General features: G+C 46.4%; 1 protein-coding gene across 1 annotated transcript in view; it reads right to left on the reverse strand.

Annotated features, from left to right (window-relative positions):
* The window catches only part of mnat1 (MNAT1 component of CDK activating kinase), a 30,690-nt gene that overhangs the window by 4,033 nt on the left and 13,944 nt on the right, over window positions 1-12,713 (reverse strand). The window contains exon 7 of the mRNA XM_076107607.1: window positions 7,759-7,880. Within this exon, the coding sequence (XP_075963722.1) occupies window positions 7,759-7,880 (122 nt within the window). The remainder of the gene's footprint in view (window positions 1-7,758; window positions 7,881-12,713) is intronic.

The raw sequence follows: 12,713 nt of genomic DNA on the forward strand, positions 1-12,713 counted from the left end.
TACCCCTTAAGTCAACCCCCCTTTACCCCCCAAACTCCACTCCAGTCCTCCGAAAACACCCCCTGCATTCCTCAGGCAGCTCCGGTTTCACTCACAGCACTGCTGCCCCATCTGCCCCTCCTTCCTACACTCTACCCTGAGAGAAAATGTACCCCTGTGAGAGACACAGCACACTGAGCGCATTGTGTATATGTGCGATGTGAGCTTATGCCTCCGTGTGTGTGGATACACAATTCACGTGTGTGTGAATACATGTTTTTCTAAGGGTAGAGCTGTTTGTATCGGTACCGACGGCGAACAGATGGAGCAGAACTCCACCGGTGGAGAACGTGTGAATTGGTCCAGGCTGCAGTCTAGAAACAAAACCCCCGCAGACAAGCCAAACACAGAGGACTCTCACAGGTATACTATATCTGTCAACAGAGGTCTTTCATCACCATAGGTCACAGGTCAGTCTCTTTTCCATTGAATGCAGCTTCCTCTGGGACGTGCGAGTGTGTGAGACAGATCCTCAGCCATTAGCCTACCCACTGTCCATCCGATTATCTCAAGTTGTCTGTGAGTGTGTCTGAGGGGGGGCTCAATACGGTTACATCATATCCTCACGAGCCTACAGACCCCTTATCCATTATCCTGTGTCTTATCATCACCATCGACGGGCTGAGTCTGCGTCCCATAAGAGAGGAGGTGAGGGAGGCGGGTGTAGCTAACACTTAGTTAAGGGGAGAACATGTTTAGAGTGTGAACAGAAGCTTTGGGTGACACTTGACATTAACGCTAATAGAAATACATTCTCATGTGGAGTGACTGACAATCTGTGAGCTGTCTTCAAGAAGGCAGCTTGTTGGTATCAGTGATAAAGACGAAGTGGTTGACTTGTTTTGTGTCTCTGCACAGATAGCACTGTGGAGGTGCCCACGATAAAGGCCTGTTGTGCTTCTTGTGCCCAAACCTCACTTCCTGCTCCAAGCGTCACCTGTCTCGACTCATCCAGGGCTCTCGTGCATTGGCCCCGCACCTCCTCCGTCTGACCTGATGGGGGCAGTAGAGGTTGGCTGACTGGCTGGCCCACCGGCCTCACACCTAACCGCAGCAGCCGAGGGGCTTGTAGAAGCATCACACATCCCGCTAGCCACTTGATACAGAGAGCATCTTTCTTTCTTTCGTCTCCTGAGCTGCTACTTGATAACTCTGCCCCCCTGGAGAGCTTAGAGGAAGGAGGGGAGGGGGGGCAAACCAGACTGAAGAGGGAGGATAATGACATGACATCAGTGTCATCGTTAGCCAAATGGCGCCGTAAAAGATGGAAGAACATATGCTGTTCAGTGAATGGCTGCTAGCACAAGGCACACCTATACATACATACACAGCAGAGGAGCCTTGACAGTTAGACGTAACAATCTGGGAATAGAGCGCCGATACAAAGAGGAAGAAAAGACTTTTCCCGGGGGGGTGGGTCGCCTCCACAGGTATCAGTTACTGAAGCACCTCAAGCACTGCGGAGAGGCAAAGATGGGAAAAGCGCAAAGAAGGGGGGGATGAAGGAACACAAAAAGACAGGGAAAGGTACAGCAGGGGGAGGGCGATAATTCATACATCATAGTGGAGAAGTACCTCCTACCATGAGGTGTGCGTGGCAAGTCCCCACAGCCAAGCCCCACAAGACAGGAGTGTGTTTTCTTTCTCCAGCTCTTAAGAGGGGAAAATGAGCCAGCTAATCCCCCTGTACATTGCCGGGCCCTTTGCCCCAGGGTTGAAGAGCAGGAGAGAGGCACAGAGTGCAGGCCTGTTGGTACGGGGTGTGTGCACAGAGTCATGAGCACCATCGTGCTCAAAATCAAAGCATGCAACCCTGGAAAGCATGCGACCTGCGTTGCAAACCTCTCCACCGATCAGTGTGTGTGTGTTAAAATAGTCAGGAGACATCACCTCACCCTATGCTGGGTGACGGGGTCAACACTGTCGCCTTTCGGCCGTGACACAAATAAACCTGGAGGCAAGAACACTGTTATACTCGGAGTTCCCTGTCCGCTGGTGTCTCCTTCGCTGGCAATGGCCTGGTTTGGCCTGGCCTGGGTTCATCTTGGGAGGAGACTGCTGGTCTGTCTGGCACACAGCCCACAGAGGGAAAACAATAACACTAAAAGCAGACCTCTTTCATATGAGCAGAATACACACAAGACAAATGTTTCTCTATCATGCTCAATCATACTGTAATGTTCCCTCTGTTCCCACCCGCTCTTTGGGTCAGAAATGACTCACCCACAAGTAAAAAGCCTCCAGTCAACTACAGCGCGTGCTTATTTTGAAGCATACTTAAAGAGAAGATCAATATTTGCACAGATCTATGGGAGGGAAAACAATAGTGATCTGGCCTCCACCAGCTCTGTCTGTTAATGGTCTGTTTACTGAGACAGACAGGATAATGGCCTGGGTGGGGGCTGGTGGAGAGTCGGACGGTGGCCACCCTCCACTCTGTCTCTGATCTAGTTAGCAACGAAGAGAATAAGCACCTACTGTACAAGAAGCTGAGCATGAAAAGCAAGGTGGTGGCTGTATGCCGTGAATGAAGATGGAGCATCGTGTTGACACAGACGGGTTTGCAAGTCAAATAGCAGGGCTTGAACCTCCACAGTTTTATTGAGCCTGCACTCTCTTTTGGTTATGCAAATTATAAATCCGAGAGCCTCGCGGCTGCTTTCAAGCTTTTAGATCTAAGCTATGGAAACACTTAAATTGTCAGAGAAGCACTGTGTTGAAGTCTACAGTTACTGGCTATACTGGATCTAGTAACACAAGACAATGGCATGTGCGACGATGAGTGTGTAGTATTGGAAGACAGTAGGATATCAGATATCTGACCAACCAAGTTCAGTTTTAGGTCTTTGGTTATGGTCGAAACACCAGAGTATTTGAGGCAAAGCCCCCTCGTGTTATGCAAGAGCCAAATAAACAATTCTTTCCATAAATGGCACCATTTGGAAACGTCACAGAATATTTGAATTTGGCTGAAAGAAAGCAAAATACGAGCCCCGAGACATTATCTAATCGTAGTAAAAGTAGATCAAAGCAGACTGCTCTTGAGGGAGTTCATCTGAGGTCATGCTAACCGGCGCCTCAGTCTCCAGCTCATAACTTAAGCATCAACGCTGTGTTTGTGAGAGAGAGAGTGTGCGAGTGAATGACTATTTGAGGCCAAGAACACGAGACCCGTCTCTCCAAGGTGCCATCATTCTGCTCCCGTCAGTCTCGGCAGTCTGACGTCCCGGTGCTGAACTTCAGGTCCCCTGTGGGCAGTGACCTCTGACCCTATCCCCCTCCCCCTCCCCTTCCAGCCCCGTCAGAAGGATATGCGCCCTGCAGGGATCAGAGAACCTGGGATACGTGAAAAAGCTATTCATGGCCGTTCATAGAAATTCCTCTGGAGAAGCTGTTCTCTGCATATTGAGTGAAAAAGAAGAATATGATGGCTGACTTGCACTTTCATCACAGAGTCAAAAGGGAAAGCAGGGGAAGGAAAGAATGACTATGCTATTTAAACCTCATTTACTCCAATTTAGTGATGGCAGAAATGGATTCAAGAGTACTCTATGGAGCATGTCTAGTGGTCCTGCTAACTCCGTGAGCCAAGTCCAGGGTCAGTGGAAGTGCTCTTGGCCAGCTAGGCCAGAGCTGGAAAGATGGAGAGCTCAGACCTGGAGTCAGGCCAACCAGGCGGGAAGAGGCTAGCAAAGCCGGATGCCAGGAACTGAGGGCTGTGATGGCACCACTGACTATTCTTGATATCTCCCTCCCACCAAAGCACTTAACATGCAGTATAAGCCAACACACAAACAAACAAACAAACAGATACACGCCAGTCACATAAACACGCAGACGCCAAGGGATGCTTGGAAAGCTAAAGAACACAGGCAGGAGGAGAGCATCACTCAGAGACCCATTAACCCTTGGCTCCCAACCAGAACAGTGAGCCGGCGTCCTTTAAGCACACTTTGAACATAGCTGGTCTATGAACGTGTGCACAAGTACTTTAGGTTCTTCCGTGTGTCCATGTGTATGTACATATGTCCATAGAAAGTGACATTAAATGAAGACTTGATGGGCAGTTTCCAGAGGAAGAAAACAATTCGTTGTCCTCTTGTATTTATGAAAAAAAAAAGTCAATCGCTATCTAACCCCTCGGCTTGCCACAAGTTGGTGAGAGAAAGTGCTTTGAGGACTACTTCCTCGTACGGAGAAGTGTAACCCCAGGAGAACAGCTCCAGACTAAACACTCTGCGCATTCAGCTGCTCCCCTTCACCCCACCGACAAGCGACGGATGCTTGACAAACGCTCCCAACAGAAAAACCTCACTTTTTCCACCAATTATAGAAAGCAATGCGCACGGGGGAGGAGGCAAAACTTCATAATATTATACACACTGGCATTTGGCGAAGCACATTGAGCAACCTCTGTCAGAAAGAGATGGGCTAATTTCAGGGCGACCTGTGCCAACACAAACAACTGTTCTGGCTAGCTTTCATTGTCAGCACTTGAGGTTTGAGTCAAATTTTTCAACGCTCTGCAGCCAATTTCTCTTTCCCCTCTTTTTTTCCCCCCATATGATTTGTCCTTGTCCAAGATCCCAGTCTGTCTTTCATCGCCTACGCAGTCAGAGCTTTAAAAGTATTCTCGTAGAGCACAAAACTCAGACCCAGATGCTCATCTACATACACAAACTAAAATAGGACGTAACCGTTTCTTTCAGGTGGTCAGCATGCATCTATGTGACCTCATGTACGGAAAACACACTTATTTTATCTATAATGCAGGCGGGACTGAATTGGTGCCGTGTATCTTTGATGTATCCAAGTGCTTCCATTTGGGTTTTGTCCGTCAGCAGGCGCAGGGTCCGCGTGAGTTAAAACAGCTACTGCTTCGGTCTCTGGCTGCTGTGTGCTGGGATTCATATCACAGCCGTGTCAACGTAAACATCATATGTTTCCGTTTGCGTCTACAAAGCGGTATTTACTTCACTTTGATTTTGTTTATTAGAGGCTTTTACTGTTCAACATAAAAGCAAGGAGCCATGGCGGTACAGGCTGTAATATTACATATATAATATTTACATTCATAGCCTCCTCATAATTCTCATAGCTCACGCATGGTTCTGGGTATGTGCCAGTCAACGAGATGGACAGCACTTTACTGCCATTATAGAAAGCTCACACAGTAGGAGTCCTATCCTCTGTGGCAAATCAAACGCACCTATGCACATCAGGGGAGGAGCGTTTGGTTACGTACGAGTGTGTGAAGGGGGGGTTGATGTTGAGGTGGACGCTGAATGGACACTTTTGGAGGCCCCTGTAGCCTGAACATGCAGCCTTTCCTCTGCTCCAGTATTGAGGCAGCTGTCTTTAATATAAGAGCTCAGCTCAGCCCATATTTATTCAGGTACAGCTGACAGAGAGGGGGAGACAGTGAAAGAGGCGTGGACCATCTTTTTCCTGGCAGCAGTGCAGCACTCCTGCGGTTCTTTTGGGGGGCAAAGAGACAAGGCGAAAAAGACACAGACACTGTGACAGAGGGAAAGGAGCGGCGTGAAAGAAAAGAATGAGTTGAAATAAGAAAAAAGAAAATACGGCTCCAGTGAGCCCTGCGTTGACTGGACATCCTGTGCAACAGTCCAGCCCCAGAGGCCCCGGGGCCACCAGGGAGGGGGGGTGTGCGAGCTCAACTCTCCAGTCTCTCTTGATGGCTGTGTCCAAGACAAATCACCAGCGGTGCTGCTGTCACCGTAGGCCTTGACCAAGACAAACAGCCGTGTTTTTTAAATAAGTACCTGCCCCCTCACAGCCCCTTTCACCTCATCCACGCTCAGGTACATCCATATCTCCTGGCACAATCAAGCATATTCCCTTCACAGGTCATAGGACTGGAGCTGTAGTCCAAGGCTCTACACTGGGGACTCACTATTCACCCTCTCAACGCTGTCTGCATTCTCTCTCCGCTGCACACACACACACACACACACACACACACACACACACACTGGTGACATTCTACCACATCACAAAACTTTTATTGTTGCCAAAATGCTGGGACTGCAATAACAGGGGTGAGAGTGAGTGTGTATGACACAAACTGTGTAGCGGGTTTAAGGGACACCGTCTGGATGCATGTGTATGTGCGAGCTTGATCGTTTATGTACATCTGAGCTTGCATGCACAAAACCTCAAACTTAGCTGAATCACAAACTGCCAACTGCGCACAAGTGTCAGCACAATTCCTTGCTTTTACTTAACAGCACATTGCATCTTGGGAGTTGTGGTTTGTCTGAATGAGCCTGACTGTGTCGCTGCCTCCGGCCTGCACCGGTGGGACTGGCGTTCCTCACTGAACTGAACCTCATTTATCTCTGTGGCAGAGCCCTTTCTCTCCAGCATCGGTCCTCCTGGACCCCTGAACTGCTGACACCAGCCCCCCCCCCCTCCCCCCCTCCTCCTCCCCCCTCTGAGCTCCAGCATGCGGCAAAAATTGTGAGATGTGTTTCATCTGCATATTGATCAGCCCGGCCAAAAGAAGAAGGACCTCAGCACTTCACTGAATGCATAATGTAAATAAGTAGCAGTTATTCTGCTTAAACTCACACACAAACCTTTAAGGAAAAAGTTTCACCTTAAGTACGTGATTTTCCAGGCAATTAGGTAAATGTGATTGTGCAACAAAAGTCAATAGCAGCTTTTGTCTAAAGAATAAAGAAGAATAAAGTAGAAAACCCTTTTCCCTAAACATGCTGACAATATGTACAAATCTGCACATCTCAGCCAAATGAAGGTTATCGTCAGGGTGAAGCAGGGCTGAAAGTCAATGTGCCCAAAAAGAATATGACCCCGTTTTGCTCCCGTCACCCAATAAAAGCAGGCCGCTCTCGGTGTGTGGGCAGGCTTCAGTGCCAGCCAGTTGCAGTGCAGATGGCTGGGCGCTGGGCTGTCTGATGGATAGCTTACATTCGGCAAGGACTGGACCTATGGCGTCGTGGATTGATTGACCCGAAGGGGCTGTCGGGGAAAGCACTTCCTGTGTGTGTTAATGGACACTCCTACAGAGGCACTGTGGTGGCTTGTGGCAGGGTGATGGTTGTTACTCCCTCTCTCACTCTCCCAGCCCTCCTCCTCCTCCTCTTCATTTGCTTTCACTCTCCCAGTTAATCAGAGGAGAGTCAAATGAGACGAGCCAGGCTTTCCAAGCAGACCGACTCTCTAACCCAACACCAATACACTACAGCAGCGACGTGGAGAACTACAAAACTTCTTATATTACCAGCCCCATAGATTCCTAAAATGTCCAAGAAAGGAAATTGATAGGTAGGTCCTTGGAAAGAACTTTTAAATTTGGTGTCAATTGTGAGGAATATTGAGACAGTATTTAGTCTGTATATTTTCAAATAATTAATTACAATTAACTTTTACTCAATATTTACTTGGGTTTAAAAGCATCAGTTATTTCAAGGAAACTTCACTGGAAATCAACAGCTGTTTAATCACCAAATAATCTCAACAGTCTCAGAAGTGTGTCTCTATTATTCGTACAGCCTATTTGGCACCAAATTACATAATTCTTTCCATTGAACTTCCAAAGACCTTTTGAGGAAATTATGAACCCATTGTTTTTCTTTCTATCATTCAACTTGACAACTCTGCTCATCTAAAAGGTCAAAATAAAAACTCATAGTAAGTGGCTGTGGCCGATGTGCGAGTGTGTCAATAAGTTTGTACCCGAATCTGCCCAGCTGCTCCAGTTCAGGCACTGGAGGTCCGTATGTCTCAATTTGAAGGGCCTTGTAGTGGTACAGAACTTCCTCTATCTTGGGAGGAGGCTGAAGAGACACCGTCTGATGCTGAAAAAACAAACAGTGAGACATTCAACACAGGACAATAATCTTCATTGTGCAGTGCAACACTGGAAACTACAGCTATGGAGCAATTAGGATGACACAAACAGTTTAAAAAGGCTAACTGTCAATCAAACTGCAGCATTAACAACCACCAGTTCTTGACGAACTGGTTTGGCAATAGGAGTTTTGTCTGACAACATTTTCCCCGGGCACTGCAGGAACAATGACAATGAGTATGTTTTTAGTTGTTGGCTACTCAACAACTGTTCCTGATGGGAATCTGATCAAGAAGAAACGGAAATAACATCATGCAGGAGATCTGTCATGGGGTTGATAAGGAAATGAAATTCCTGATAACAGTAAGTGTACTTTGGATCAAAAATGGCTATTTCCATGAAATCACCAAAATACAAATGCACTGATAATGTAGAACTGTAGAAGAGAAAGATAGTAATTAATAAACCTTAAATTAGGTAGGCTAGTGTGAGTGTGTAGGAAGCGCTGGGATTATTTGCTACTTGCATCGTCTTTCCAAGGATTCACCTAAAACAATGTGGATCTAACCTGGGTGAATATGAATGTGACTAACATTAGGCAAATCCTCAGGATTATTCAACATAAGTTTAACAAAAATATGTCATTGCTGCGTCTCCTACAGTCATAAGACCCGTCGTGTCAAGCTCAGAAAACTGTAGTCTGTTTTATAAAAAAAACCTTCAAGCCGTAAATACTCAAAGTTGAGATTTCAGTCAGGCTACTCCAGTTCCTAATGCTCTTGACCATGGTGATGGAGTCAGAAACATGATACTTCTTGAGAACACAGTAGAATTGTTCGATTTGGGGCTCTGCCATCAAAGGGGAATTTCCACACAGCGTCAGGCCACTTTGTTTTCTCCAGCATTAAAGTAATGAGACTCAAAAGATGAGCCAGACTCAAGAAACAAGCCTGGAATTAAAAAGATGATGTCTAAACAAACATTGACTATTTTAGAGACCAGCAAAGGAACTCAGAGACAAAGGAGAGATAAAAAGATAAGGGGGAAAGCAAAGAAAAGAGTAGTGGGGGAGTGTAAACAACAGAACACAGAGGGGAGCTGATGAAAACCAAACTAAACGAATAACATGTGCCCCTCGGCCTCAGACTGCCCACCCTCACACATGCTTTGGCCCATGCGAGCACACACACAGGGAAATAAAGCAGCCAAAGCTGAGCTACAAGTTGCAAAAGCACCAAGGGATGAACACCGAGACAGCAATGGAGGCACAGTTTCTGAGCCAAACACAACATGGGGGTAATTGTGTTAACCCGTCAGTGTGTAGGACAGTTAGACAAAACAATACCACACACACACACACACACACACACACACACACACACACACACACACACACACACACACACACACACACACACACACACACACACACACACACACACACACACACACACACACACACACACACACACACAATGTCAAACATCATGAATATCTAGTGTTAAAGCAATCCAGGATTTATTTTGTGAATGTTTTTTCTACACTCCTACTTAATGTGTGATTTAATGTCCCAGTAGGTTCGGGTGATATGAAAATAAATACCATTTTTTTCTTATTTTCTTCCACTTAATGTGGACAACTTATTGAGCTATTTATTCATCATATTGTATTATATATTATGTACCAAAGTAGTGATGTCAGGTATTTAATTCACAATATTAACAAAAACAGTTATTTAGTTGCATTTTCAGAAAATGTACGACATCACGATACATCACAATATAAGATGACTGACCGATACAGGATTTTATCCGTATCATCCAATCCTATTTCACAGAATGACCGTCGACTTCCTTAACAGAACGAGCCTGAACCTGTTGCATTCAACGGTGGTTTATACATGCAGGTGGGGCGAGCAACAGGGATAGCGACAGTGGGTATAATGTATTATATTTTATATATATATAATATATTATTAATGTATATTAACAGTGGGAGAGGGAGTTTTTCAAGCAAGAAATTGTCTTTTGGAAGCATTACCTTGAAATGTTTCTGACATAACGAACTATAAAAATAAGAATCACCTTTCCATGATTTATTGATTTATTTTCATATAATAAATCAGATCACATCAGTCACATCAAACTGTTGCTCCTTGGCTGTAAGGGATGCCAACATGTGGCATTTATCCATGTTTGGTCACTAACTGTGTGCAAAAAAAACACCCGATCATATAATGGACCCGTGATCAGATTATATTTCAGCCCTTATCTACATGCCCTGTTTTTAAACACCATTTAAACGCCTTGGATTGTTTGATTTTCCATTCAAAACACAGATGCTGGACACACACTTCTCTATGGTTTTCATTCAACCTTTAACCCCAAGGTGCCAGTGATCCCTCATACAGTCCCATCCATTCATCCAACACAGTGGAGCCCCACCACAGGCTAATGAAACCCAGACCGACCAACCCAAACCCAGTCACTCTCCCTCACTTCTGCACTCCTTCAGTCCCCTCCATCCATCTTCTTTCAGACTTTCAGCGCTATTTAACTCCTCTACTGCGCCAATCAAAGAGACGCACTGGGACGACGGGGTGAAGCACGAGAAGAAAAGTTTACAACGTTGGAGTGGTAGTGAACGAGAGAGGCAACCTGGGAGTTGCAGATAGCTAAAGAGCAATAAATCAGATTTTTTGAGCGACAGACAGAACAGAGCCAACCCCCACTCCGGAGAAATGTCTGTTGCATTCCTCTGCAAGGGCACCTTGAAATCTGGCAGACACATCATCATGAACAAACACAGCATACGACATGCATACACAAGAACAGGCTTTGCTCTTCTGAATATATTTACAAAACAAAATAGCAAATGACCAAATTGTTGGTACTCCGAAGCAGCTTTGATGCAAGACAAGCCATCGAATGCAGAGCCGTGCGGCCTCAGACATGCTCCATCCTCCACGCCACCCAATAATACTGCTGAAGCTTTCAATCATGCACTCATCGTGTCCTATTAAAAGCCTGTGTGAATTACAGCATGTGAATGTTGTTTTCCAAATGCTCCGATGAAAGAAAGCAACAGAAGGGGGGGAGAGAGAGAGAGAGAGAGAGAGAGAGAGAGAGAGAGAGAGAGAGGGGGGGGGACCCCAGCCAGGCCCAGCAGAGCAGAAATGGCTCAGGGACGAGGGGCCACTGGAACGCCGATGAAAGAGCCAACACAAACATCTGCTTTTCACATCATTGAGGCCCACCTTACTACCTACACCACATTATGTGTGCCTTCATGATGCTTTCAAGTTTGTGTATAACTGGTATTTAAGACTCTTATAATTCCCCTGTGACACTAAAGTGAAACTCTGGGGGTCATCAATCTCAATAAAACCACAGGGGAGGATGATTTGAGGAAATCACCATTGCACCAGAGAGAGTAGTCCTGCCTCTCCTGGTATTATGATCCTCCTGCATGTAACCTCAGGTCCAGATAGAGTCAAATTGCTGTGATCTGGCAATACCAGCTTCAATTTCTTGGAGTCGAATCATTTTAAAAGGTCAGGTCACTGTTGCCTGTCCTCGTGTTGGTGGAGGGGACAGGTGTGCTGGCTCGGACAACGGTTAACCACTCATTGCCTCTGGGGGGAGGGGGGAGGGGGGGGGGGTGCCGTCATGTTACCTTTTTCTCAACTCCGCTGTCAATCTTAACACTGCCTTCTGGGAAAGCAACAGTGGTAACCCATCTGACAGAGTGATATGGCAGACATTCATGGGGCTTTTATGGGACAGGGGTCTCATATAAGTCACATTACTTTCAAGGTATGAGGGGTCTGCCCCTGAGGCATAGCACCAAAGACTACATTAAAAAGAAGAGATGGATGGGGTCAGGTGTGCTCTTAGAGTTTGAAACAACGTAACAATGATAGGCCAGATTTTTTTAACAACTTCCTAAAACTCACTTTTATAGATGTTGTCATGCAACATTCTTCTTTTTATTAACTGCCAATGATCCCCAATGTTTTGAAGTATTACTTCTATGACTACTTGTCTGCTTTGAACATTTCTACTTTGGTAAAGATAGAAAGTGATACTCAGTACTCTGTCTTATCCAATGTCCACAATCTTGATCAAAAGCTCAGTGGTCATCAGCTCAAATCATGGGTGACCACAAAGAATGCCATCGGACACACGTGCTACACACACACTGCACGATCATCAGCACTCTCCAGGGCCCCCATCTCTCCTCTGACTTTGCAGTTAAGCAGGACACATCAAGGTTGCTGAGAGACTTACCTCTCCATCAGCACCTCCCCACCACACACACACACACACACACACACACACACACGCACAGATAACCACATACACTGGCATGGTTCCCGAGGGTTTTGGGGGGCCACAGCTGGCTCCAGCAGAGCTCCAGAGGCAGCGAGGCTCTCGTCACTAATGCACAAAGTGATAATGAGATCAATGGAAAGGGAAACAGCGGTCAGCATTGTACAGGGGATAAAATGAATAACCCTCGTTAGGGGCCACCCTCGTGCCATCCCAGCCTTAGCCCTCACTTCCACCTTCTGCCCTGGCACCGCCAGTGCTTCTGTACGGATAAAGAGCTTTGTGCTGCCCACTGAGCAGCAAGTAGCAAGTGTAAAAGCTGCTGCCCACACAGTGCCTCCCCTCGCCTTACGAGTTTAAATATAACCGCCTGTCTAGTGGCAGCTGCCCCAGCGCAAATCCCTTAAAGCTGACAACTCCTTTTTTCGCTAGGCTGGGCTAGGCCTGTCCGTGGGTAAGGGTTACTGAGGCCAACCTAACAGGGCCAAGCCAGGGGCAGGGGCAGAGGT

The sequence above is a fragment of the Anarhichas minor genome, unplaced genomic scaffold (assembly GCF_050575085.1).
Source record: "Anarhichas minor isolate MPS153535 unplaced genomic scaffold, ASM5057508v1 ptg000040l, whole genome shotgun sequence".
NCBI classification, from domain to species: Eukaryota; Metazoa; Chordata; class Actinopteri; order Perciformes; family Anarhichadidae; genus Anarhichas; species Anarhichas minor.